The sequence below is a fragment of the Rhinolophus sinicus genome, chromosome 1 (assembly GCF_057876585.1).
Source record: "Rhinolophus sinicus isolate RSI-liver-muscle chromosome 1, RSI-T2T, whole genome shotgun sequence".
NCBI classification, from domain to species: domain Eukaryota; kingdom Metazoa; phylum Chordata; class Mammalia; order Chiroptera; family Rhinolophidae; genus Rhinolophus; species Rhinolophus sinicus.
The window spans coordinates 52,535,423-52,562,469 of NC_142501.1; the positions used below are offsets into that span (position 1 = coordinate 52,535,423).

The window sequence follows — 27,047 nt, forward strand, 5'->3', positions numbered from 1 at the left end:
TTTTCCAGGGGTCAAGCTGAGTCTGAGAAAGGCTTAGATGCCCCGAAGCGGTGTTCAGACCGCCCGCCCCGACTCCCCTTTTGTACTTCCCCCCGTACAGTTGGAGCCTCTCTGGGGGCCCCCACCTCCGCCAACTACCGGGCCTTCACCACCTCCGCTAGATGCCTAGGCCCCTTTCCCATTACATTTTCCTCAGGAAAAGCATCCTCTAAAACATACACCCCCTGCCCTGAGTTCTCAGGTTCCTCCTGGGGAGGAGAGGCTATGAGGCTCTCTGAGAACCCCCTGCTGCCGAGAAAGACGCCTCGCCCCTGCGGCTAAGTAGCCGGAGCGGGACCTGGCAGAGGGGGCGGTTTGGGGAGTCCCGGTGTCAGTGGTAGGAGGGCCGCCGCCTCCTCTGCCCCACCGAGGTCCGGAGGGGTGGGGGATACCTCTGTGGGAGGCCTGTCGCTTTAAGGAGGCGGCCCTGCTTGGGTGTGCCCGGTCTCCATGGTTACCTCCGTGCAGGCTGCGGGCGCCGGAGGGAGGGAGGGAAGCTGCTGCTGCTCCCCGACAGACGGAGGAAGCTGCGGGGACCCGGCGCCCAGAGGAGCCCGAGCGGGAGCAGATCCGCAGCCGAAAAGGGAGCCGCTGTTGCCGCCGCCGCGAGCGGAGGGTGCAGAGAGCGCATTGGGCGCGGAGCCGGGAGCCCGGGATTCGTGGGCGGCCAGAGCGCCGGGGGCCGCGCGCCATGCTCCCGGCCCCGACGGCGGGGACGCCCCCTCGCTCGCGGGCGGCTGACTGGGCCTGCGAGCCCGGGGTGGGCATTTCCCCCCGGCGGGTGCGCTAGGGGGCGCGGGGCCCGGCGAGGGGCGGCCGAGCTGGGCTCCCTTCCCCGACTCTGAGACCCCGCGCCCCGGAGGCATGGGGCGGGCGGCCAGGGCCGCCTAAGATGCCGGCCATGCGGGGACTCCTGGCGCCGCAGAACACGTTCCTGGACACCATCGCCACGCGCTTCGACGGCACGCGTGAGTCCGACCTGTATCCCACTGGCTCCGGGACGCGCTGTCTCTTGCCAGGGTTCCCTTGGGTCTTGCACCCCACATCTCGGCCTGCTGCCCTCCTGTTCTCACCCTCCCTCCTTACTCCCGCGCCCCACTTTTGGCTGGGACCACGTAAGACACCTGTTTTCTAGACGCTGTTCCCCCCAAAAGTTCAGTCAGCAATGTCCCAGGCCAGGCAAAACGGCTACAGGTCTCCGGGTTTGGGACCTGGGATGCCGTCTGTTCGCTGGGGCTCGAACCCCGACCTAGTCAATCTAACCTATCCCAATCCAGCGTCTGGCGCTCTTCCACCGGCTACCCTCGAATTAGCGGGGTGAGGGGTGAGGCAGGGGCGTCGTGCTCGGGAACAGCCTAGATGGCTCAAAAAACAGATTTAGAAAAGAGATTTGCAAACGGAGGTAGAGTAGGCGGGACGCTGGAACGCACTGTTTGGCCAAGCTCACCTCACTGCCTGAACCCACCAGGTAAACCCAAGGAGTCCGCTAGCTAGCGCCAAAAAGATAGGTTTGGGGACGCCCACCATGACTGGGGAAGTTTGGAGAAGGCGACCAGCGCTTCTGATTTGTGGGTTCCCGAGGCTCTGAGAACAGGGGAAGTCGTGAAAGCCCCCTCCCCCTCCGCCTCCTTTACACTCGCCCTCAGTGGGGCTTCCCAGCACTCTGCCTAACAGCCTCCATGGTCTCTGGTTCCTGATAGGAACCGGGTGGGAGCCCATCACTGAGCCCCCCACCCCCACAGGCTTCTCCATCTGCTTTGCTGTATGCTTGGCTCCTGCAGCCTGCTGATTCAGCGCCCCTCTCTCCCCAGTACTTCCTGGCTCCAAGCTAGGTGTTCAGCTACCATTCTAACACCCCCATTTTCAATCACATTCACTAATTCCTAAGCCAGGTCACCTAGCTGGGGCTCAAACAGAGAGTACAGAATGGATAGTGGCCTGGACTGCCTCCCATCCAGGTGGGTCCCAGTGGGAGGAGCCAGACAGCCAACTTGGGTACCTGGCTGGTGAGTGAGCCTGACAAAGGTAGGGTGGGGCTGAAGCTGGCCTGGAGCTTGTGCTGTGGTCCTCCTTTGGGCATCCCCAAAACCACCCCTTACCCCAAACTGCTCAGGATACAATGCCCACACAGGGCTTCATTCACCAACCTCTGTTCACACATTCTGATTCTTGAATACAGATACTGCTGGGAGTGGGGCAGTGACACACTCATTCCTGTTCATAAACAGCTCCTGCCCTCACTATGTCCACTTCCCCACCCAACACGTGAGCACACACACACACACACACACACACGAGTGCACACACACGATTCCTGGATTTTTGTAAAGCCACTTTTGGTTGCAGGCATTTCGGAAAGGAGGAGCGATGGGATTCTGGGCCTCTTTACCCCATGCCTCCATGTCTGCTTTCTTGCAGACAGTAACTTTGTGCTGGGCAACGCCCAGGTGACGGGGCTCTTCCCTGTGGTCTACTGCTCTGATGGCTTCTGTGACCTCACGGGTTTCTCCCGGGCTGAGGTCATGCAGCGGGGCTGTGCCTGCTCCTTCCTCTATGGGCCAGACACCAGTGAGCTCGTGCGCCAACAAATCCGCAAGGCCCTGGATGAGCACAAAGAGTTCAAGGCGGAGCTGATCCTGTACCGGAAGAGTGGTGAGGGGCCACCTGGCCAGCCTGCCTCACCTCTCGTCACCCCCAGCCTGGCACCCACCCCATCCTTTGTCCCTCCTTTCCATTTTCATCATTGCCATCTCCCCATCTCATCCCACCTTCCCACATACCCACCTCTTCTTCCTCCACCCCACCCCTGGCCCTGGCCCTCTTCTTTCCCATCCTCACCCCAGCCTCAGCCTCCACTCAGTTTCCCATCTTGAGTTTCTCATCCCAGCAGGAAAATATCCCCATGTCAATAGGACAGCTCTACAAACACACATGTCTGACAGGCATCCTTCCTCTCCCTTGCCTTTCCCCATCCTGTTCCATCAAGCCCTCCTCTAAGTAGAGCGGGCTGCTGCTCTCCTCCCTGGACCCTGCCTGTGTCTCAGCCAGGGGAGTCCGTGGAGCCCCCCTGTCGCCTTGGGCAGAGTGGAGAATGGGAGCTGGGCTGAGTCTGTCTTTGTGCCCAGGGCTCCCATTCTGGTGTCTCTTGGATGTGATACCCATCAAGAATGAGAAAGGGGAGGTGGCCCTCTTCCTGGTCTCTCACAAGGACATCAGTGACACCAAGAACCGAGGAGGCCCTGACAAATGGAAGGAGACAGGTGGGTACTCGTGGGGCCGTTGATTTAGCTGCTGTGGCTGGGTACCTCAGGTCTGGGCTCATGGGTCCCCCCACCCACCCACTTGCACTCATTCACTCCAATTCTGCTGGCTGCAAGGCCAGTGCTGCTCTCCTCGCCACATGCTCAGGTATGGAAAGCTTGTTTCCAAATAGAGGGGTGGAGACACAGTTGGAGTTTTGAAGTCAACTTTACTGAGAAACTAAAAGCAAACTCCACTGTGCCTGTGAAGTTACATTTTCTGACCAATTGGTGAGGCTGAGCACATCCTCTCCCCACCCCTCACCTCTGTGCCTTTTCCTCTCAAAAAACTGACTGGGGAACCCTGGCCAAAGCCCTCTTTTAAGTTTTTGGGGTCTTGCCCCTTTGGTATCCTCCCAGGGCTGGGGAAGGCCCTTGGGCAGCTCACCAAGCTCTCATCTGAACCTGCTCCAAGGCTTCTTTGTCATTTGGGGATGCTGGGTATTCTCCATCCCCCACTCCCTCACCCCAGCCTTGGGTAGGCCTCTCCACAATTTAAGTCCTCAGTGGTCCCTGCACCTGGACCCTGGGCTCCTTCTCTGAGCTCCTACAACTCTGCCTTATGTCCTGCTCACTCTGCACTCCCCCCACCCCTGGGAATCACCTCTCCCCTCCATTCCTAGGCCTTTCCCTGTGGAGATCCTCTCCTGCCTTGCCTTGGTCCAAACCTCCTTCTTGAAGAAGGCACTGGGAGTAGTATGTGTAAGCACCCATAGGATTGCCCGTTGCTGGGGGTGGCAAGTGACCCTAGGAAGTGAGGAATGCCAGAGCCCCCAACTCTAAAGAGGCTACCTAACTAGTCAATGAGCCAGACCTGTCCCTGGGCCAGCAACTGGTGTCCTACACCCAGGACCTTCCCACTGTCATCCTTATCGGCCCCTCTTCTTTTGCAGGTGGTGGCCGGCGCCGATATGGCCGGGCAAGAGCCAAAGGCTTCAATGCCAACCGGCGGCGGAGCCGGGCTGTCCTCTACCACCTGTCTGGGCACCTGCAGAAGCAGCCCAAGGGCAAGCACAAGCTCAATAAGGTGGATTGAGCACTAGGGTGTGTGTCTGAGGGTTGGGGCAGGGGAAGGGAAGGCTAAGGAGATGGAGGGGGGAACTGAGCCCACCACAGAGAGACTGTCTGGGGTGCCCACACACAGGCCCCGCCAGCACTTTGGGCCTTGTGACTGAGGGAAGGACTGTCACATGCCTGATCCATCAAAAGTACAGAGGAGAGTCTTAGCCCTGGGGCCAGGTGGGCCTTGGCTCAGTCCTGGCTCCTCCTGTGTGACCTCAGCTAAGTCACTGGACCTCCCTGATCCTTAGTCTTCTGAGCCATAACGTGGGGACTCTAATGCCTACATCAGAGGTTGCTTTCAGAATGCAGGGAGGGAAAGGAGGTGGATGCGTGTCCTGGACCCAATCCAAACTCAGCCTGTACCAATTTCCTCTCCTCCCTGCCTGGACTTGCCCTGCCTCACTCAGGGGGTGTTTGGGGAGAAGCCAAATTTGCCTGAGTACAAAGTGGCTGCTATCCGGAAGTCACCATTCATCCTGCTGCACTGTGGGGCGTTGAGGGCCACTTGGGATGGCTTCATCCTGCTCGCCACCCTCTATGTGGCCGTCACCGTGCCCTACAGCGTGTGTGTGAGCACCGCCCGGGAGCCCAGCGCCGCCCGTGGCCCCCCCAGCGTCTGTGACCTGGCCGTGGAGGTCCTCTTCATTCTTGGTAGGTGCCCTCTGTGCCTCCCACCCCACCCAGTGCCAAGTTCCCCTCAGGCTTTGATGAGGATGGTCTGTATGGCTCCAGCGCCTCACAAGTGTCCCCCTTGCCCTCCTCCTATTTATAACCGGTGGGCTTTGAAATCAGACCTAGGTTCCAAACATGTCTCTACCACTAATGGGTTATGTGACCCTAAGCCAGTCACAGCATCTCCAAGCCTCAGTGTCTCCCTCCGTCAAATAGGCATAGCAGTGTCCACCTTTGAGAGTTACTGCAGGCCAAGAGCCTAGGACAGTGTCGCATGCTGAGCAGGTGCCCAGTAAAGAGTAGCCCCTTCCCCTCCCTTCCCTCCCCCCCCACCCCCCCACCCCCCCCCGCACCAACTCGCACCCCAACGTTCCGCAGACATCGTGCTCAATTTCCGCACCACGTTCGTGTCCAAGTCGGGCCAGGTCGTGTTTGCCCCCAAGTCTATTTGCCTGCACTACGTTACCACTTGGTTCCTGCTGGACGTCATCGCGGCTCTGCCCTTTGACCTGCTACATGCCTTCAAGGTCAATGTGGTCAGTGTGGCTGGGCAGGGTGGGCTTTGGGGCGGGCCAGCCGGGCCGGCCCCGGGGTGACCTCCCGCCCTCCCCCACCTCAGTACTTCGGAGCGCACCTCCTGAAGACGGTGCGGCTGCTGCGCCTCCTGCGCCTGCTCCCCCGGCTGGACCGCTACTCGCAGTACAGCGCCGTGGTGCTGACCCTGCTCATGGCCGTGTTCGCCCTGCTCGCCCACTGGGTGGCCTGCGTCTGGTTCTACATCGGCCAGCGGGAGATTGAGAGCAGCGCCTCCGAGCTGCCGGAGATCGGTACTGGAGGGTCCCCGGGGAGGGTATGCCTACCGACCTGCCTTGGAGTATGTCCACTCAAGTGTGTGTGTCAGGGAAATGGGAGTGGAAGTGTGTGTCAAGGCATGTTTGTGAGCTGATACAAGTGTCAGAAATACGTGTGCAAGTCTGCGTGTGTGTGCACCTACGTGTGTGTCACAGGAACATGCGTGCAAGGAGACATGTTTGTGAGACTGTGGGGCTGGTATGCACACATGCATGTGCATGTGTGCAGGTGTGAGTGTGACAGCCGCCACCTCACTGTAGGCCTGTTCTCCAGCAGCAGAGCATTGTGGAAAAAGGTGGTGGGCTGCCTGGGGGAGTCCTGTTCACCCATTATTGACCTTGTGGCCAAACTTTTCACATTCTTTGAGTCCCTTCCCAGCTGGGAACCCCACCCTTCTCAGGAGACGGTGGTGCAGGGAGTCCTACCCTGCAGGGTTGCTCTGATGCCTGGCACGTTGTCACTACCCTCTCTGAAGCTCATGCCCCACCACCTTGGCTCCTAAGCCCCCTTCCCCACTCTTGTCACCTGCAGGCCGCACCTCTCTGCTGCTCCTCAGCCCTCCTCCAGCCGAAAATGCAGCCTTTTCTGTCCCACCAATGTCTTCAGTCTCCTTCATTTCACCTCCAATTTCACAACTCCTCCCTCTGCTTACCGCCCACTCACACCTTAACTCCTGCTAACAGGGCTTCCACCTCCACCTCTCATTCCAAAATGTCACCCATCAGGTCACAGTGTCCTTCTGGGGCCCAAACCCTCGTCCCCTTGAAGTCCCTGTAGCACCTGGCCCTGCCTGCCACACTCCTTGGAAATGTTCTGCCTCCGCTCTGGGCGGGGCCTCCTCCTGCCTCAGCCCCTCCCAGCTCCAAGCTTTCCTGAGATCTTGCCTCCCCCCTCACCGTGTTCTCCCTTGGCGATTCCACTGGTACCATTATGTAAACATCTCAACCACCATCCTTTCTCTCTCGAACTCACTCTGTTCCAGCCATTTCTTAACTCTGCATACACACAGCTCCAAAATTCAGCACAGCTTCTTCCTCCTGTGCCCTCCAGGCCTCTGGTCACTACTTGGTAGCTGGCCTGTAGCACCTATTTCCAGTCAGTGGGCAAGAGACCAGCTGCTCAGACGGCCTCTCGTGACTGTCTGCTCCTTGGCAGGGTCCAGGTCAGCCTTAGAAACCTGCTCTGATCAGGTCCCAGGATGAGGAGGCTCCCAGGGATGAATCCTCTCTCCTTTGCCAAGCCCACAGAGACCGGTGTGTAGCGCAGAGGGCCCACCTGATATTCCCCAAGTGCTGAGCACACACACGTTCCTGGCAGGGACAGCTCCTGGGTGCCTGCCCTTCCCCCGGGGAGGCTGTGGGGGAGACTGCTCTGGGCTCAGACAGCCACCCAGCAAACGTAGTCAGAGGGCCAGGAGCTGTATGATGGTGACACAAAGCTCTGACCCCAAAGCGGGCTGAGACACCAAATTCCTGGGTCTGTTCCCCCCACCCCGAAGCAGGACCCACACACCTTGGGTCTTAAGTCCATGTGGCTGTGGAACTGACATTAGGATCACCTTGGGCTCCCAGAGGGCTCTGGGCCCCACAGGGAGAGCATGGGCATGTGGGAGGTTGGCTGACTGTTTTGCAGATACACATGGTAATTCTTGCACCCTTGAACCCTAAGTCCTAGAGTGCTGTTGTTCTCTTTGGGTCTGGTACTAATTCATATTTAAGGAGTTTCCAAGTCCTTCACGTCATCATTCCCCTGTTCTTTTTCCTGGGAAACTAGCCTTCCATCTGGGTTGGGTCTCCCGATGTCCAGCCCTGAAAGGATGTCCTTTGGGGGAGAGTGGCGCTCCCTGCTGGCCCAGCTCTGTCTGTGGGAGGCAGCACCTTCCTGCTGTGTCCTAGTCTTGGTTTGCCTGTTCCACTGCCCATGGTGTAGACACAGTTCCTGTCCCAGATTCCCATGAGCCTAGTGGATTTTCAAAAGATTGTGCTAAATCCTGAGGGAAATTGCTCAGGGCATTTCACAGTATGAAAGCCACCAGCCTCCAGAACAGCTTCTGCCAGCCTGACCCTCCCCACATACAGACACCATCCCTCCACCAGCTCCAGGAGCAGCAGCTGCTGCCTCGGGCAAGACAGGAGAGGTCCCTCTGCCACCCTCCCCTCATCCTCCTGCTTCTCCCCCCAGTTGGCCCCTACCCTCCTCACCTACCAACTGGTTTCACTTCAGGGGCCCAACTAATGACTGAAAAGTTTTGCATACTCCCTGCATTCTCACAGATCACCGCAAGTAACAGCAGGGGGAATCCTCACCTTGGCTCAGGCCTTATCATAGCCCTCCAAATTCATAACCTGGAATTTGATGCCCCAGTGTAAACCGCCATTCCCCATTCTAGCTAAGCAGGTGTGCTTGCCTGTACTTCATCTCGAGGATTGGCTCATGCCTTCCCCTAGATCAGGAATGACCCCTCTCAGTTTCTTTGTATCAAAACTTGGTCCATCCTCAGAGACCAAGCACAAATGTCCCCTCTTCCAGGAAGCCTTCTCGCCCTAGCCTATTGCATATTGGTTTGAGCTTCATCATGTGGCACTCAGGCCTTGTGTGTCTCGGAGGCGTAACTCCTACCCTGCAGTAAGCTCCTTCCTGTAGGTTCCCCCAGCTCCTGGCCCATGTCCATCAGGTTCCTGAATGAATGGATGGGTGGGAGGGGAATTGGGGTCACAGGGGACAGTGTGTGTAAGGTGTTGAGAGGATGGAGCAGGGGGCAGGGAGGGGCAGAGCAAATGTGGAGGAGGGATCCCACTGCAGCCTGTGATCCTGAGCCCACATCTGCACTTACGCTCTGCGTCTCCATTCTAGGTCAGCCAATCTGTTTTCTCTGTCTTGCTCCCCGTGGCCCCCAGCTCTGCTGGGACCCCTAGGGCCCCCCATCCAATACCCTAGAACTCCCACAACCCCCCAGCTAGGCTCAGTGACTGCAAGCAGCTCAGGAAATGTGGGGTTGGTGGGGAGATGAGTGATCTGTGGCCTCCATGTGGCGGCACAGGATGGCCCGTGTCTGCAGGTTTGCTGGGGGGCTGTGTGTGTGCACAGGTACCTGGCTATCTGTGGCCTGTGTGCTTGTGTCTATACAAGTGTGTGCGTGTGCAGGCACCTGTGTAGCCTTTTCTAGCTCCCGAGTGTACACAGGCCTTTTCTGTGTGAGTAACCACTGCCGTGCACCTGTGAATGTGCTCACACATGTGTGTCCTTGTCTTCGTGAGTGTGGAATGCGTGTGTAGCCTCGATGGTGTTATGTGCACAGCCACATCGCTGTGCTTGAGAACGTGTGTGTGAGGTTTGTGGTGTGTGTGGCTGTGTGGGGGGAGGCCGAATAGGAGGCAGCTTTCTGGAGCAGGTGAGCTCAAAGAAAGAGCAAGAGGAGTCTGGTGGACAGAGCAGAGAAGGTGGGCTCATCCATGTGGCCCCGAGGATACTGTCTGGGATTTCTGGGATTAGTGCCAGCTGCTGGGAAAAGGGCACAGTGCTCCTTGCTCCATCGTCAGCTGATAGAACGCCAGCTGGGGAGATGGCAGCTTCAGCCTTGTTCTCATGTCTTGCTGAGGGCTGAGGTGGAGAGGGGAGTGCTGGGTGAGCAGAGGAGGAAAGTGGTGGGAAGCCCTGGGGGTAGACCTGTATCCACATGTCCCCCACCCCGGGGTACCCGCAGGCACACAGCACCGAGTGTGGCAGTGCTGTCCTGCTGACTCAGGCCGACCTGCCCCCTCCCCAGGCTGGCTGCAGGAGTTGGCCCGCCGACTGGAGACGCCCTACTACCTGGTGGGCCAGAGCCCAGCTGTGGGGAACAGCTCGGGCCAGAGTGACAACTGTAGCAGCGAGGCCAACAGGACGGGGCTGGAACTCCTGGGCGGCCCGTCGCTGCGCAGCGCTTACATCACCTCCCTCTACTTCGCGCTCAGCAGCCTCACCAGCGTGGGCTTCGGCAATGTGTCCGCCAACACGGACACGGAGAAGATCTTCTCCATCTGCACCATGCTCATTGGTGGTGAGGCCTGCCACTCCCTGGGCCCCCTCCCAGACTCCTGCCCCCGGCGGCCCCTCCCTCCCCGCCTCTCCCAGGGTCCCGAAGTTCTTCCTAGACGGTCGGCTTTAGAGGGCCCAAGGAGCTCGAGACCGGGGCGGCGGAGCCCACGTGCCTTGCCAGGAGTGTGGGGGTGGGAGGGATTGTGGGGGCGATAGCACAGAGGTGTCCAGCATGGTGTCAGGCCAGGCCAGGCCAGTCCTGGAGGTGACCCCCTCTCGCCACCCTCCCCAGCCCTGATGCACGCGGTGGTGTTTGGGAACGTGACGGCCATCATCCAGCGCATGTACGCCCGCCGCTTTCTGTACCACAGCCGCACCCGTGACCTGCGCGACTACATTCGCATCCACCGTATTCCCAAGCCCCTCAAGCAGCGCATGCTCGAGTACTTCCAGGCGACCTGGGCCGTGAACAACGGCATCGACACCACAGAGGTGTGCGGGCCTGCAGGGCGGGCCCTTCCAGCCTGTGCTCCTCAAGGGGCGTGCGCTTGGCCGGAAGTTCTCAGGAGTGGGCCAAGGGGCAAGGAATGCAGAATTCTGGCCCCCTTGCCTCCGTTCTCCCCTGGGGGGACAGCAGCCTGGGACAGAGGGCTCAGAGACCCCTCTCCGCCCTTGTGGGGTCTGGAGGAGGAAACCTGGGCTACTCATGGAGGGGCTACAGGTGTTGCGAGGGAGGCAGAGCGCCCCCTTGCTGATTGGACCCTGTCGGCTGGCTGGAGACCGCCCCCCTTCTGCCACCTCAAGCCCAGCCCCGCTGTCCCCCGCAGCTGCTGCAGAGCCTCCCAGACGAGCTTCGTGCAGACATCGCCATGCACCTGCACAAGGAGGTCCTGCAGCTGCCCCTGTTTGAGGCTGCGAGCCGTGGCTGCCTGCGGGCACTGTCCCTGGCCCTGCGGCCTGCTTTCTGCACGCCCGGCGAGTACCTCATCCACCAAGGTGATGCCCTCCAGGCCCTCTACTTCGTCTGCTCCGGCTCCATGGAGGTGCTCAAGGGTGGCACCGTGCTCGCCATCCTAGGTTTGTGAGAGGGGAAGAGAGAGTATAGGGGCTTGTGGGAAGCAGATGGCCCCATCTGCAGAAAGCCCAGAGGGAACCCAGGCAAGACCACCTGGGGAGAAACAGCCAGGATGGTGTCAGGAGTAGGCGGGAAGCCCCTGGCGTAGCTCAGAGTGGACCCAGTGATCACAAGATGGCAACACGAGGAGGTAGAAAGGATCTTGAGGGTGTGGGGAGCCAGAGAGAGTGGAGGATCCGCCTATAGTCTATGAGGGGACATAGGGAGCAGCGCTTCCTGTCGAGGAAATTCAAATGCTGAGGATGGAAGTGCTGGAGAGAGTGTTCAGACCCGGCTGGAAAAGGGAGGAATAGAAGTTATCCCTGTGGGGCTCCCCACTACCACGGGGGCTGCAGATGGGGTAGATGCTGCTTTCCCAGGGCAGATGACAGCAGGCCCAGGGACATCAGAGCTCAGTTTCAGTGTGTGTACTCCCTTCTTGGCCAAAGAAAGAGGTGAAGATAAAGAACCATTCCCTAGACAAGGAAGAAGAGGTTGCAGATAATGGAATCGGCATCACGATAGTGCCGGCCTCAGGGTCTCACAGCAGGGCCAGCCCGGTGCCCCTTACACCTTCGCCTCAAGCAAACCTCAAAACCCAGAGTGAGAAACTATTGATATTCCTGTGATGCATAGGAGACGGAAGGCTCCCAGAGGTTCATGAATTGATAGGCTGGGGTTAGAGCTGGTTTGCCTGGCTCTAAACCTCCGTCTTCACACTGCTCCCAGGTGCTCTGCTCATGTGCTACAGTAAGGGCTTTGTTTCAGGATTCCTGGATGTGCAGCACATCTGGGAAACGCGGGGCTGCAGGGTGCTCGGGCTGTGGGAGGCGTCAGCAGTGGCCCTGAAATGTGGGAGCTCTGTGATCTGGTTGGGTAATCGAGTGCTTTGCATACGGAACAGGACTAGATGGTAGGGAGGCGGCATCCTGACCACAGCCGAAGGCTCAGACAGCCAAAGACCTGTAGACTCAACTGTGGGGACAGGTGACGCCCAGAAAGGCTGAGGTATTTCACTAAGGCTGGAGAACCAGAAAGACCAGATGCCCAGCAGCTACTGTGTGTCCATCCCCTTTCCCTTGAGGAGGAGGATGTTCTAACAGGAAACAGGAGAAATACCATCAGAAGGTTTTGGAGCTGAAAGAGGTGAGAGGCTGCTACGTCCTTCCCTTTACGTCATTCATGAGTTTGGCTTCTGGGCCAAGATGCAGTTTATGCCAGAACTCGGAGCACATGGAGTTATGGCCACTCACGTATGGCTGGCAATCCTTTAGAAATTATGGGAACTGGAGAGATTCAGAAGAGCAAAAAGACAGATTTTGACAATTGCAGACTGGTCACTCCAAAGCAAGATTGTCAAGTAGATGATTAAACAGATGGTTTCAGCTTGGAGCCAAGGAAGCAGTGTGGCTGGGAGCTGGCATGGGTCCCGCAAGAGCGTCTCTTCACTCATGCCAGGCACCAGGTTTCAGAAGAGCCACGTTCAGTATTAAGACAGCCTCACGGAAGGCCACCTGTGTCCTGGGTCTTTGCCTCCAGGATGTCCCCAGCTCCAGGACTTAATGCTACCTTTGATGTGTCCTGTCCTTGCTCATATGTTCCGGATGAAGTGTTCCTCTGTTGACTTGTTGGCTCTGGGTGCCTCGGGAATGCCTGGTTCCCCATGACCTGGTTTTCTGCTTTGCCTTCACTCCATCCCCCACCTGCCTCCTTAATTTAACGTCCAGGTACCTCCTGCTTGCTCCTGGCAGCCAAGGCTCACTGTGCATCTAGCAGTGTTGATTCTAGCTCCTCCCTCTGTGTATGAACTAACAGCTAAGTATGTGCAAAGTCGGTTCTGGGGGAGGAAGGAGGCAAGATGAAAAGATGTGGGCTGGTGCTGGGAGGAACTTACGGGACTTGACAATCTGAGCTGGAGCGTCAGGCTAAGATGCCAGCCTGGAGGGTGGCCTCTGGCCCCTGAGACCAGTGTCACCGAACTCTGTCCTTGGTCCTATCCTGGTTCTCATTTTTATCTCACTTCTTGGGATGAAGACAAGAAATACACACTTATTCTATTTCCAGACAACACATATGAGAAAGAGCTCATTCATCAGATGATCACAGCGAGATCCAAACAGCTCTCAGAAGGAACCAGAAGGATGGCCTGAAACCAAGAAAATAAGATTTAACAGTGATGCATTCTACTCTTAAGTTTGAGCAAAAGTCCATGAACATTTAGAGTTCTGCTGGCAGCGTGAGGCAGCCCACGGTGGGGATGGCAGTGATCCATCTTCTTGCTTAAGGATAAGGAAACGCTTTCTAATCTTGTGAACTCTCTGGCCGTGGGTTGAGCTGGCTTGTGAGGGCTGTGAGTCCCGATGGCACCCCATCCCTGTTGGGAAGGATCTATAGGGGCCCCTTTCGGGAGGGGAGGAAAGGAAATGAACTTTGGTTGGTGGCCTATGTGTCAGGTGACTATCTCCACTAACTTGGAGACACTGTGTTCTATGGATTCTAAGACACACATTTCCCCCCCACCGTTTAACATCTCTGAGATTGGGATGTAGACTAATTAATGCTGCGCTCTAAATTGATGCTGTTTTACAATCCCCGTCAGCCAGGTGGCAGTCTCAGCTGGGTGCTGCGAAAACCCTCCATTGACGCCTGCTGGTAAAATCAAGAAAGCATGACAGTTAATACAGGATCTATTGCAGAGATGAGGCACCTGGGCTCAGGGAGATGTAGTAACGTGGCCGCCTGACATTCTCACTGTGCTACATGGGGTACTTACTAACCTGCTGATTCCACACACTGTTCCCGGAGAAGCTGCATCTGAATCACCTGGAGGCTGGAAAACCTCGGCTTGTGGGTCTCTGGTGGATGCTCTGACTCCGTAGATAGGGATAGGGCCTGGGCATCTGATTGGTTGTTTCCCGGAGGATGCTGATCCCCGGGCAGGCTGGGAGTCACTAGATTTGGTGACTGCCATTCGTCTCAGAGCTAAAGTTCAGATGTGTTTCTGCACAGGGGCTTTGATCCCACATGAGCTGGAGCACCTGGGTCAAGTGTGCTGCACCCCAACCCTATCTGAGGGGCCAGTGAGGCAGCAGCAGGGCCTGCCAGGGCCCAGGCGTCGGCTCCTCCCTGCCCTGGCTTTCAGGCCCCATGCAGTCCGTGAGGAAAGCTCAGCCACCCTCTCTAGTGGCTGAAGGGCAGGTTCGCTGACCTCTGCTTCCTCTCCCCAGGGAAGGGTGATCTGATCGGCTGTGAGCTACCCCGGCGCGAGCAGGTGGTGAAGGCCAATGCCGACGTGAAAGGGCTGACGTACTGTGTCCTGCAGTGTCTGCAGCTGGCCGGGTTGCACGAGAGCCTGGCCCTGTACCCTGAGTTTGCCCCGTGCTTCAGCCGAGGCCTCCGAGGGGAGCTCAGCTACAACCTGGGTGCTGGAAGAGGCCCCGCGGAGGTGAGGATGCTGGGTACGTGCATGAAGGCGGCTGGCTGCCAGGGAGCCTGGTGAGGTGGGCAGAGGCTGGGGTTTGTGGAGGTGCTGTGTGAGCACAGGGCCTGGGTGAACACCCCCTGTGCCTGGTGGGGGGGTCTACACGCACTTTCCTTGTCCTTTCATACCCACGCTGTCCGTAGGCCATGCTCAGCTACCCATCCCGGGTCTCCCTGGCCCATGTGAGACAGCCCGGTCCGTCCAGAGCCAAGTCCACTGGTACCACAAAAGGAGAAGCTGAAGATGAGGGATGGTGCCCATGGGGCAGGGTGGGCAGAGCCATGCACAGCCATCCAGGCCACCTCTGAAGAGAGCCCTGCGTCTCCCCCAGTTCTTCACAGTGAAACAGGACTGCTCTGACGGGCTTTTGAATTTTCCTGGCTTATGTCACCAATTCCAAACCAGTTTTGAGTACTGTGTACTCTTGGGTAACTCAGCCTGAGGGAAAAAGCCACATAGCTAGAATTTTGAGGAGCAACAAATGTCTCCAGAGCTTGGTGGCTTTGTGGTGGCAGCAGAAAAGCAGCCTTCAGCCCCCTGCCCCGTTCTGAGCCGCTTCCTCTGCAGGGTGGGAGAGACTGGGCATCCTGTTTAACAAAGGTGGCTTTTCTAGGGAGATGAGGCAGGGGCACAGTAAGGGCTATCCAGTCAGTTCCCTTTTCCCCACGCCCCCCAGGCGGACACCAGCTCCCTGAGTGGCGACAACACCCTCATGTCCACGCTGGAGGAGAAGGAGACAGATGGGGAACAGGGCCCTGCAGCCTCACCAGCCCCAGCTGACGAGCCCTCCAGCCCCCTGCTGTCCCCTGGCTGCACCTCCTCTTCCTCGGCCGCCAAGCTCCTGTCTCCACATCGAACTGCGCCCCGGCCCCGGCTAGGGGGCAGAGGGCGATCGGGCAGGGCAGGGGCTTCACAGGCTGAGGCTGGCCCCCCTGCTCGCCCCCAGAGCTTAGAGGGGCTGCGGCTGCCCCCCGTGCCATGGAATGTGCCCCCGGATCTGAGCCCAAGGTGAGCAGGCCCTGGCCAGGCACTACCCTGCCCTAGGTGCCCATCCTTCCATCCTAATCCCTCCTCGCCTCCTCCAGGAAGCCTTCCTTGACTCCTTTACCTCCCTGCTGCCCCACCCCACCATTCCCTCCCTGCATGGCCATATACTGCTCAGAACTCCCTTGCTGTTTCATGTCTCAAGGTTGGATTCCCAGTGAAACTGCAGGCTCCTAGGGGAAGGGACCTTATGTCACCTTTCTCTTGGGGCCCCAAGCCCCCTGGCCCAGCTCCTGCAGTTTCTGTGTGAGGACACTGGGAAACAGTGCGGTGGCTAACTGTCCATTGATTTATTTTCCTGGTACCTGTGTCCACAGGGTAGTAGATGGCATTGAGGACGGCTGTGGCTCTGACCAGCCCAAGTTCTCGTTCCGTGTGGGGCAGTCTGGCCCGGAATGCAGCAGCAGCTCCTCCCCTGGACCAGGTACTGGGTGGGTCTCGGGTCCAGGGGGCAGTCAGCAGGGCAGTCCCTTTACCCTGTGAACCTCTGAGAAACTGGCGGGGTACAGACTTTACCCGGAAGCCCTCTTGCCCTAACCCACCTGCATGGTATGGGCAGGAAGTTTGGGGGTTCATACTAGCCCCTTGGTGTTGGAAGGTAGCTGGGAACAGGGTTTGGATCTCTGCTGTCGGCTCTCTAGCAGTTGTGACTTTGGATCTTGCCCAGCTTCCGGTCTGTAAATGGTTGCTGTGCATGTTAAATAAGATAATGTAGCTAAAACCCTTAGCACGTCTGGCTCACAGGGAGGACAGAGGTTGAGGATGCCGAGTTGAAAACGGCCCCCAGCCAAGCCAGGCAGCCCCGGGAGTGGACCAGGCAATGAGCTCCTGGGAGTGTCTGTGTCCCTGGAGGACAGAACAAGAGACAGCCACAGAAAGCAGCTTCCCAAAGGGGAAAGTGTGGGACAGTGTGCTCGAGGCCACCTGGCAGTTTGGGCAATGAGAGGACCGTGTCCCAGAGAGCAGTTTCTAGGCTCTCGGCCTCACGTGGAAAGGTGCTGGCTCAGGTAGTAGGTGGCCATCAGCTGTGACTAGTTGGCCACCAGCTGTAACCAGTTAGCCATTAGCCATTGATATAACTGCCATGGCTGAGCTAGCAAGCGCAGATTGCAGTTAATGAGTGAGGTTGGTTGACAGAGAAGCAGACGGCAGGTTGCGGATCGTGTGGCTCCTGCTTCCTGTGTCTCCAACCCAGCCTCCAGCAAGAATATAGTGGTATGACTCCCCTATCTATGGCTCCGTGGGTGTTCCTTTTTGGCCTCACCATGTCCTGTGTTCTAATGTGGGGAGCGGGACCAGAGACCCCGCATGACAGGCAAAATTCAGCAACTTGGGCAAGACTGGAAGTGGCCCTTCCTGGCGTCAGGCCCTGCCAAACCAATGTGGTCTGTGCTAACTGGGGCACATGCCTGAGCTCTGCGTAGTCTCCTCACGCACCCAGGCTAGTAACCCCATCTTACTGTCCACAGAGAATGGCCTGCTCACTGTCCCCCTTGGGCCCAGCGAGGCGAGGAACACGGACACACTGGACAAGCTTCGGCAGGCGGTAGGTGAGGGGCCCGGGGGAGGCAGGGAGTGGAGAGGGGCTCTGCTGTTGCGCAAGGTCCTGGCTCCACCCTGCCTTCGCCTCCCTTCCTCCCCGCAGGTGATGGAGTTGTCTGAGCAGGTCCTGCAGATGCGGGAGGGACTCCAGTCTCTGCGCCAGGCCGTGCAGCTCATCCTGGCACCTCATGGGGAGGGCCCGTGCCCTCGGGTGTCAAGAGAGGGGCCATGCCCAGCCAGCACCTCTGGGCTCCTGCAGCCTCTGTGTGTAGACACTGGGGCGTCCTCCTACTGCCAGCAGCACCCAGCTGGCTCTGTGTTGAGTGGGACCTGGCCCCACCCTCGTCCAGGGCCCCCTCCCGTCGTGGCACCCTGGCCCTGGGGGCCCCCAGCATCTCAGAGCTCCCCCTGGCCTCGAGCCACAGCTTTTTGGATCTCCACCTCTGACTCAGAGCCACCAGGCTCAGGAGAACTCTGCCCTGAGGCCAGCACCCCCGGCTCACCGCCTCCTGAGGAAGGGGTGAGGACTGGGCCCCCCGAGCCCGTGAGCCAGGCTGAGGCTGCCAGCACTGGAGAGCCTCCACCAGGGTCAGGGGGCCTGGCTTTGCCCTGGGAACCGCATAGCCTGGAGATGGTGCTTATTGGCTGCCATGGCTCTGGCACGGTCCAGTGGACCCAGGAAGAAGGCACAGGGGTCTGACTGCCAGCCCCAGAACTCAGTGTTGCTAGACATGCTGTCATCTGCTGCTCTGCCCAACCTCAGGGAAGAGGAAGGGCGGCAGCCACCCCCTGGGACACCCGGCTGCCCACTGGCTCAGGGCAGGGGGCCTGAAAGCCAAGGCCGGCCTGGCCCCGGGCTCCCATGGAGGGGGGGCTGTAGCCTCAGGGGCAGGCCCCAGGCTAGGGATCTCCGGGCCCCTACTTGTGGGGCCCCTCCTCAGCCTGAGGCCAAGGAGGGGTTCTGCCATCCCCTGCATGTGCCCCTGCCTCACCTGTCCCCACATTTTTTATATTAAAAAATAACAATAAAAGAAACTACTTTGGAATTCAGTGATTTTTATTTACAAAAGAAAAATAATAAAGGAAAAGTCTGAAGTTAATCAGCTGGAGACAAAGGGGTGAACATAGGGGAAGAGGGGAGGGTGGTTTGCAGAGGAGAAGGGGAGGGGCTCTGGCTCTAAGGAAGCCGCAGGATCCCCGCCCACTCCCTTTCCAGGAGCCTGAGTTCCCAGCTCCAGGGAGCTAGAATGGCAGGGGAAACTGAGGCTACAGCCCGTGGGTTCTGCCAGCACCCTCACTGTGGCGCGATCTTGGCAGCCTCTGCTCGGATAAGGGCAATGAGGTCCTGGTTGATGAGGAACACGAATCGCAGGCTGGCAATCTGGGCAGGAAGGGAAAGGGGTGGCTGAGGACCAGGCCCGCACTGCAGCTCACCACACCCCAGGTCTCATGCAGCCTCTCCACCTCCTTCCCAGCTCACCTCCACCACGGAGTTGTTGCTGAGGCGCCATTTGGAGCCACACAGCACAGGCCGTCCATCGATATAGATGGGCCGCCGACCCTCATTGGCAATGAAGAAATCACCATTGTTTTTCAGCTTGATGACACCTATGGGAATGGAGAGGAAAAGGGATGATGGGACGGGGGACAGCCAGAGAGCCCAAAGCCCCCATGTACCCTTTCTGCTTCCTGGGCACCCAGCACTCCCAAGTTTGAGATCCGGAAATGCCAGCTCATCAGTGCCAGCTGGCCCATGAGAGCTCCCACGGAGAATAAGCCCCAGGGCTCGGGAGGGCAGTGAGAGGCCGGGAGGGACATGCTCACTGCTTCCTGCTGGTACCTTGCTTTCGGGAGATTTTCCAGGCTGGCCCTTCCAGAGACAGGTCCACGTCAATCTGGTTGTCCTTGGTGGCTCTGCCCAGGGTGATCTGGGGAAATGGGGCAAGTAAGAACTGGACCTGAGGACTGGGGGAGGGGTCCACACAGGCCAGGGCGCGATGAGAAATCAGGCACCAGACACAGACAGGGCAGTGAGGGCAAGACCGATGGAGGAGGGATGGCTGGGCCGGCCTCACCTCTCGCGAGCGCATCAGGTACCGCACCATGCGGCCCCGCAGCACTGCCAGCGTCTGGTTGTCGAAGTCCGGAGAGCTCATGCCTGGGGGAGGAGCAGCTCATGTGGGGGACAGCACACCCGAGGGGTACAGGGCAGAAGGAGGGGAGCCAGTGCAAGGTCTACTGGGGGAAAGGAGTCGAGGCTCCGAAACGAGGGTGCACCCAGCCAGGCCATCACAGGACTCAGGGTGGGCAAAGAGGGTTGGAACGTGCCCCCGCTGGCCCCCCCTCACCTGTGATGCTGTCTACCAGCACCTGCCACTTATGCAGCTCCTGTTCCAGCTGCCGGATCTCTCGCTTCTGGCGCCGGTCAGCCACTGTCAGCTCTGGGGCGAGGGTGGGTGGTAAGAAGGGATGCTCCAAGGTCACCAGCACCTTGTACTAGTGCTCTCTGTTCTGGCAGGCGCTTCCACCCCGTCCCCACCACAGCACACTCACCATGTTCCAGGACCTCATCTCGCATGTCTCTAGGGGGTAAGAGGAGGACAATTGGGCTCCACTTTCAGCTCACCTGCCATTACCATCAGGGGCTCCCTCGGCCCCTTAGCTGAGTGGCCCAGCAGACTGCTGCTCTTGCCTCTGCTTAGCCTCCTTCCCAGGAGTGGGGGTGGCGTGGGGTAAGGCACTCTGGGGGGGATGGGGGCTCAGCAGGGAGACAGGTGTCAATAGCGACAACTGGAATTGGAGGCTGAGACTGGGCTGGGCTCTGTCCTCTGCAGCAGGAGAAGTAGGGCCGAGTGGCCCGGGCGCTCTGCCCCGGGAGACACTCAGCTCTCTGCACTGTCTGTGGCCCCCGACACTCACTTGAGCTTGCTGTCATCAATCAGGTCCTCTGCATCGGAGAAGTTCAGCACTTGGTCCCCCTTGGGCAGCGGCTGCACTGAACAAAGGACGGAGGAAGGGTCAGCGCCGATGCTCCTACTCAACCCCACGCTGCCGAGCACACCCCTGCACTCAGGGGACAAACTAAAGACGGAGCCCATGGGATCAGCTTCGTGCTGAAATGAACAGAAGTGAACCCAATACAGGTACCAGAACGCATGCCACATTAGGCTGCATGCTGATTTGGCACAAAGCATGCCTGGGGTGAACAGAGGGCAGAGGTGGTTCTAGAAAGGGAAGGGAATTCAGATGGGCTTTTCATGTGGGCTTTTTGGTATGTGAAGGGTTCCCATCTACACAGCCTTGAACTGAGTAGGGAAGGCACTGCTATTAGCCGCATTTTACAGACAAGGAGACAGACACCGGAGGCGGGTCCAACTACGTGACTCTAGTTTCAGACAGAGCCAAGATGCAAGCCCTGCTGCTTCCCAGATTCCAAACTCAAACAGCAGAAACATCCCATGCTCTTGAACATTTTTTGCCACCGTCAGCGAGGGGCTGAGAGGCACATGCCCATCCGATTCCACTTGGAAAGGATGTGCCGAAGATAGCTGTTCACTGTAAGCCTGTGCTTTTCAAACGGTGGGTCATGGTATGTTCAAGGGTCATGAAATTAGCTGCAAAATTTTCCCCAAAAAATGAATCAAATAGGATAATTAATATCAGAGTCCATCAGGTATGTTCAGGATAAATATTGTTTCATAAAGTTTTTGTTTTTTTCTGGTCAAAATGTAAAAGAAATTGTGGCCTCCAAGGTCTGAGCACTTCTGTCTTACGGCCAGCAGTTCCCAGAACTACAGTGTCCGCTTCGTAGTAGCTCCCACTAGTTCGTGGCTGTGAAACTGTTGCTTGAGGAGTTCTGACAATACCTGCGGTGTCCTGCCTGCCACATACACGTTCCCTCCACCACCACCTTAGGTCAGAGCCCCTCCCCCACCACAGCTGCCTGAAATCCCACCAATCTAATATTCAACTGACTTGATAGTTAAGCAATGTACATTCCCTGTTCTGAGGTGCTCCTAGCTCTAAACAGCAAAGGAGAAATCAAATCCCCACATAAGAAGACTCTTGAAAAGAAAAATTAAACCTTCAAGTTAACAAGTAAGTTTACACAAAATTACTTTCAAAACAGCGATGAAGGAGCTAGCTACAGCAGCAAAAATAAACTTTCCGCTGTGTCCGTTCTCTCTGTGAGAATTCAGCGATATCTCAGCTTCAGGAAGCAGCAGAGAATTGGAAGCTGCAGGGGAAAGTGGGCTGCCTGCTGGGCACTAAATCCAGACATCCTCAGGATGGAAAGATCCCACCCCTGCCCCACGATTTCCTAAAATCCTCTTGTAGGAATATCTTTTAATAACTGAGCTGCAGGGCCCAAGTCACAAGGTAAAGGGCATGGCCAAAGCTTGCTTTTCAGAACAGCGTGAACGACGACGTAGCAGGCAACAGGCAGTCACGTGTGGGAAGTTAGAGCAGAGTGTGCTGCCCGATGCAAGTCTGACCCTGAATCCCAAATCCAATGGAAGAGTTTCCTACAGTTTCATGAAACTGCTTTCCTCATCTGTCACTAGGACAGTGAAGAGTTTTGTCGATGAGGGAAGAGATGACGCAGGGAGCATTCTGGCCCCTGGGGAAGAAGAAAGATGAAGGACTGGGTGTGGAGTCCCCGCAGGGAGTTCTGAAAGGCCGGAAAGCAGCCTGACAGCAATGAGTGCTGGTCGGAGGAAAGGCAGTGAGAAGGAGACGGAGAAAGGGAAGGGCAGAAAGGCTTAGAGAAGGTCATCATCTCTTGGGTGGGAAACTACTTTCCCTCCTTCTGGAAGGAGGTGGTTTTTGCTTTAACGACAGGTGAACGAGACATTGGGGGTCACTGAGGATGATGTCACAGGGCACTTGAGGGCAGCTGTGCCCGGCCTACATCACACTCACACACCTCCACGCACTCTGCCAGCTGGGCGTTACCTGTCTGGTCCTCCAGAAGGTAATACTGCTTCATGAGCTGCCAGTGGGCCTGCAGAGCCTTGGCAGTGCGCGCCAGGTAGAAGGCAGCGGGGTGTCTGTGTAACAGGTCCTGGAAGGTCTCCAAGGTGGGCTGGCTGGTCTGGAGGGCAAGACGCATGCTCTGGGGGCCTGGGTTTTCTCAATTCTGCCTCTGCCTTACCACGCCCAGCCCTGCCCCCTGTCCATCCCCACTGGGAACTGGAAGAAACGACATCTATGGCTGCCCAGGGAGCCAGGCTTGGCTCTTCCTGAGGACCCTGTCACAGGGCCCCTGCGGATGTGTGTGTTATCTGCACGGGCATGTTTGCAGGCAGTGGGGTCTCTGACAGCGCAGTTTTCTGGGTAGTCTGACTCCTACCCTGCCCAGCCCTCAACCTGCCCAGCCCTCAACCTTACCGATCCCACTTTGCTCAGCAGCTGTTCCTCAGCCTTGCTAAACAGGGCCTTGCTCTGGATGGCAGCAATGGCTTCTGGGTGCAGCTGCCTCATGGCCTGGCAGGCTAGCCTGGGCAGGGAAGAGACAAGGTCAAAGGAGGCTTGTCAAGCAACCTGGGGTTCCTACACCTCCAAAGCATGTAGGTCTTTGAGATGCAGGACGAGAAGTCAGACCCTCAACAGGAAGAGCCCAAGGCTGAGCTGGCACCTGTGGCCTCATGGGTTGGTCAAAAGCACGAAGAGGCAACTCAGGAAACTGAAGTTTCTGTGTTCAAACCCCGTGAAGAGACGCAAAGCCACAGCTCCCTAGAGACCAGTGGTGAGGGATATCCTGAGACCAACTGTGGCCCCCTCCCCAAGACCTCTGTCCTTACTTGGCCAAAGCTGCCATCTACTAGCCTTTGCCCAGCACCCACTTCCCCACGCTGAGCCCTGCCTGTTTCCTGGTGACCAAGGCCATGGCTACAGCTTAAGCAGTGCCAGGGGCTGGAGCAGACAGGCGTTAAGCATCCCACCAGATTCAGATGACATTAAACCACGTGACTGAGGAAGACTGTGGTGCGTGGACGCACGGGGTTATTTGGACTCAGGCTGTTGGAACTGGAAGTCATTGTGGGATGTCAGTGTGGAAAGGTTGGGAGGTGACCTTCCCCAAACCACAATGCACACAATGGTGGAACCAGGGCTCCTGGCACTCATCTGGGTATTTTCTCCTATGCTACTTCCTCAGCTTCCAGATCCCTTGCTTCTGGCGTCAGGCCAGGATTAGCAGGGTTGGCAGCAGGAAGAAGCTTCCCTCTGAAGCCTGGCAGGTCTGGTTTCACCCCAGAGGATGCAAGGTCCCAGGAGCCCCCTCCTTGGGCCCTTATACAATTCTCTCTATTTTAGGAGCCAAATTCTGGCATGCCCAGTACCTCCCACTGCTGGGGCCCCACTTACTTAGAGATGACAGGATCGTAGAGCAGGGCGTACCAGCGCTCCTGGACTTCTCGGAGGGTGAAGCGGCAGCTGAACTTCACACCCAGGTGGACAGCTGTCAGGTCATTGGTCTGTGAGGCCCCAGAAAGGTTTCCTTCAGACTTAGAGCTGCAAAGTACCCTTCCCTTGCCACCCACAGGACACTGCTGGCTCATCTTGGCTGCTGGGAACTGGAGGCTGTGGGGAGGAGGACACGAAACCTGCGATGGGACGCACTACCTGCAACACAGCATTGATGAGCAGGAGGTCATCCGCAGGCTTCCAGCGGCCCAGGTCCTTGGTCACCTGAAGTGGCTGTTTGCTCTTCTTCACACGCTTGGTGAGTCCGGGCGCTGGGGCTGGGCTGGGTGGCACAGGAGTGCTGGGGGCCTTGGACACCTGGCAGAGGACAGGAGCACAGTGAGCTCCAAGCCGGCCTCAGGGCCGCGGGGGCCCCAACCCCAGCCAACAATAAGCAGCACAGGCAGGGAGCTCAGCTTTCTAACCCCTGCCCCCACCTAAGCACTTCTACATGGTCCTTGACCATGTGGGGTCTTCTCTTTGCTGGTGGCACCCCCAACGCCAGAGTGTGTGGGGGGGTGGATACCAAGAAAACACTTTTGCTGGTACAGTGTCTGGGGCCAGAGCAGTGCCACCTGGGGGTTATTTTTACACCCAGCAATGCTGGGAACAGGCTGTCTGCTCCCAGAATAGATGCACGCTACATGCCTCCCACACAGAATGTGATACAGGATGCATTCTCAGGGTGGGGGTGCAGCAAGTAAGGGGGAGTGGGGAGAGATGGGATCCTAGGGAGGCATCTGAGGTTGAGGCTGGGGCAGTTTGGTTCTCTCATAAGCCTCCTCAGCAGGACTCTTCCCAGCTGGCAAAGGCTGTGGGGAAACACAAAATCTGGTGCTGGATTCCATCCCCTCCATCCCCCGCCCAGTATCTCCCAATCCTTTACCTTCTTCTTCTCACTGGAGGAGGGTTCACTCCCAGAACAGCGCCCTGGTTCCACCCCACTGGCCCCCTTTGCCCGGGTAGAGGACTTAGCCAGGCTGCTCTCCACCAACTCATCATCAAACTTCTTCCTCTTGATGAACCTGTGGAGGCCCACCAAGTGAGCAACCCTTGCGCAGTCCCCGCACCCACGCACACACCCAGCATCCAGGACAGAGCAGGTTCCCAGCAGGGTGCTGACAGCTCTGGCTCAGTGGATGGGGCAAGGACCCGCTATGACCCACCCCGAGACAACAGGGCATTGTACCACAAAGACTCCACACGTGGAAGACCTAAGATCTCCGTCCCTTGCCCTCCTCAGTCAGGGGTTTAGTAGGGAAAAGCACAAGGCTCTGCTGACGCTTAGGCCCCTGCGCGTCTCAGGTAATCATCCCCCACAGAACCCTTACTACCTGGAGGAGCTTCTCCGTTTAGGGATGGTGCCCAAGGCCTGCGAAGAGGCCCGCTTCTGCCCTGCCAGCGACTCCTCATCCTCTGAGCGGCTGGCAGTGCCTGATGCCATCAGGGATGAATCTAGCAGCCCCTGAGAATCTAAAAAGAGAGAAGTGGTGAACTCAGGCCTCCTGAGTGTCTAGCAAAGGCTTGAGCATTTGCTCATGGGTCCCCTTCTCAGTCCCCCATTCCTCTGCCAGCGCTCCCAGACCCTCCCCCCTCCCCATCCTTCCTTGACACTTGAGGTTTTCAGATGGGAGTTCCCTGGCCATCCAGATCCCATCTGGGCTCAGACCTGGCCCAGACCTTCCACGCTGGGCAGTTCTCCTGGTGCCACATGTCATGTCGTGCAGCACATGGTGCTCAGGTCAGACTGGTGATGCCAGCACACCGGGCTCTGGGTATAACTGTTCCCTCTGCCATCACAATGCAGCCATGCCAAAGAGCGGCCGCTCAACAGCAAGTCAGTCAATTGTGGCCTCTGCGAGAGGCATGTGAGTGGTGCTGGCCCAGGGGGAGGTGGCAATGCCCAGCCAGGACCAAAGACACATGTGCCAGGCATGGGGTGGAATCTGCAGACGCCTGGTGCCCAAACATTTGGAAAGCTGGCCCGGACTCATACTACCTTTGTCCATCCTCTCACAGTCCCAAAGCCACTGGTTCCAAACCACAGGGCCAGGAGCAAGGGTCCCACAGGCTCATCCACGGATTCTGACCAGGTGAGCTGAGAGGCTGAGAGGAGACTCTGCAAAGGAGAAATGAGGCTTCCTGAGGCTCAGGATTCCAACCGGCCAGCCTCACCTCCTCTCCTGCAACAGGTCTCCCAGGGCCCCAAAAGCTAGGGAAGGAAGACACAAGGAGAAGACACAGGCCTCTATTCTGCCAACATAACCCTAACAAACCAGTGGCCTTTTGAAGACCACTGACATTTGAGAATATAAAAGTTATGGACTCCAGGAAAATGTACACACACATACTATTCAGGGGGTTCACGGACCCCACTAATGCTACTCACAGCCCCTAGGTTAAGGGCCTTGATGTAAACTAGCAGGAAACAAGGGATTATTGGCTCTCTTTTCTTTTCTGTCAGCTAGCCACTCACATCAGCAGCACCACCCCTTTCCCTCCCAGGTCAAAGAAGGAAAAAGAACAGAATTCCACCAGTCCATCTTTTTTCTTTTTCCATTTGCATCTTTAGCTGAAGAGTTAGTGAGTAGTAAGTACCTCGTGGGAGCTAAAATAAACGGTTTGGGGACTGCCTGAATCAACCGCGGGGCAGGGGGGTGGGGCTCCTAAATTCTTGAGAACTCAGTTATTGGGAACTCAAGGGGGCCCACCGCTTGCGGGTCCCGCCCCTTCTGCTCAGAGAGGCTCTTCGCGCAGCCCTGTCCCCAGGTGTGCGCGTCGTGCCGCCCCAGAAGATACAGCTGGGAATCTTGACACCCGGGAGAGGCGAAGGGCCCCGATTCCAAGAACAGACAGAGTCTGCGCCCTCCGCCCCTCACTCTCCCTCGAGTGCACACCCAAGGTGGGGGATTAGTCCAGGTCTGTTTCAGGGGCTCGGGATAGAGTGCTGATGAAGTCAGCCCTGCAACTCAAAAGCAAAGCACCGAATAAACCCCGATGCTCTCGCAGCCTTGGTTAGGCCCCAAGGGCTGGTGGCGGGGCAGGTGGGACCAACCCGCGGCCAATTCTAACCCCACCTTCGGCGCGCCACTTTAGCGCATGCGTAACATCTCGGCCCAGCTTCTGGCCCGGTCCACATCACGCATGCGCAGATTTTCGGGGCGCTACCGGGGCGGGGCCGCAAACCTTGATGAGGGTCGTGGCAGGCGGCACTCTGGGAAACTCTATTTGACCCCCAACTCCGCTCAAAACCCTCCGAGGCGAACCGCGAGGTCTCACCATTCCTACGCTGCCAGCTCCAACAATTTCTCCGCGGCGACGGCAGCAGCCGCAGGGCCAAAGCCAGCTTCCGTGAGGTACCTCTAATTCCGGGTCTACGAACTAGTGGCTGCGCAACCCCTTCCGGTTCGTCCGGAAACGTAAGTGACGGGGGCGTGGCCATGGCTGAGAAGTTGTG

At 57.8% G+C, this 27,047-nt stretch overlaps 2 protein-coding genes across 7 annotated transcripts; one reads left to right on the plus strand and one right to left on the minus strand.

Annotated features, from left to right (window-relative positions):
* KCNH3 (potassium voltage-gated channel subfamily H member 3) lies at window positions 1-18,168 on the plus strand. 4 transcript variants are annotated; one of them, XM_088799224.1, is made up of 15 exons: window positions 1-655; window positions 2,458-2,691; window positions 3,165-3,299; window positions 4,232-4,365; window positions 4,808-5,051; window positions 5,451-5,608; window positions 5,692-5,899; window positions 9,691-9,963; window positions 10,234-10,433; window positions 10,769-11,018; window positions 14,283-14,500; window positions 15,213-15,544; window positions 15,898-16,004; window positions 17,050-17,126; window positions 17,226-18,168. In XM_088799224.1, exons 1-15 carry the CDS (start codon window positions 490-492, stop codon window positions 17,820-17,822), a joined length of 3,333 nt encoding a protein of 1,110 aa, XP_088655350.1. In that variant the 5' UTR covers window positions 1-489; the 3' UTR covers window positions 17,823-18,168. The 4 variants fall into 4 exon arrangements, with proteins under 4 accessions (XP_088655350.1, XP_019580188.2, XP_019580190.2 ...); XM_019724629.3 differs by having other exon boundaries at window positions 540-1,007; XM_019724631.3 differs by lacking the exon at window positions 1-655 and adding an exon at window positions 776-1,007 and having other exon boundaries at window positions 2,462-2,691.
* MCRS1 (microspherule protein 1) lies at window positions 18,162-27,047 on the minus strand. Of its 3 annotated transcripts, XM_019724649.3 has the most exons (15): window positions 26,870-26,996; window positions 25,590-25,709; window positions 24,925-25,063; window positions 24,477-24,615; window positions 23,750-23,908; window positions 23,492-23,601; window positions 22,514-22,622; window positions 22,079-22,217; window positions 20,042-20,117; window positions 19,676-19,704; window positions 19,471-19,563; window positions 19,198-19,280; window positions 18,963-19,050; window positions 18,603-18,730; window positions 18,162-18,503 (listed from the first exon to the last, which is right to left on the minus strand). In XM_019724649.3, exons 2-15 carry the CDS (start codon window positions 25,597-25,599, stop codon window positions 18,417-18,419), a joined length of 1,389 nt encoding a protein of 462 aa, XP_019580208.2. In that variant the 5' UTR covers window positions 25,600-25,709; window positions 26,870-26,996; the 3' UTR covers window positions 18,162-18,416. The 3 variants fall into 3 exon arrangements, with proteins under 3 accessions (XP_019580208.2, XP_019580207.2, XP_074181837.1); XM_019724648.3 differs by lacking the exon at window positions 25,590-25,709 and having other exon boundaries at window positions 26,870-27,047; XM_074325736.2 differs by lacking the exons at window positions 24,477-24,615; window positions 24,925-25,063; window positions 25,590-25,709; window positions 26,870-26,996 and adding an exon at window positions 24,028-24,450.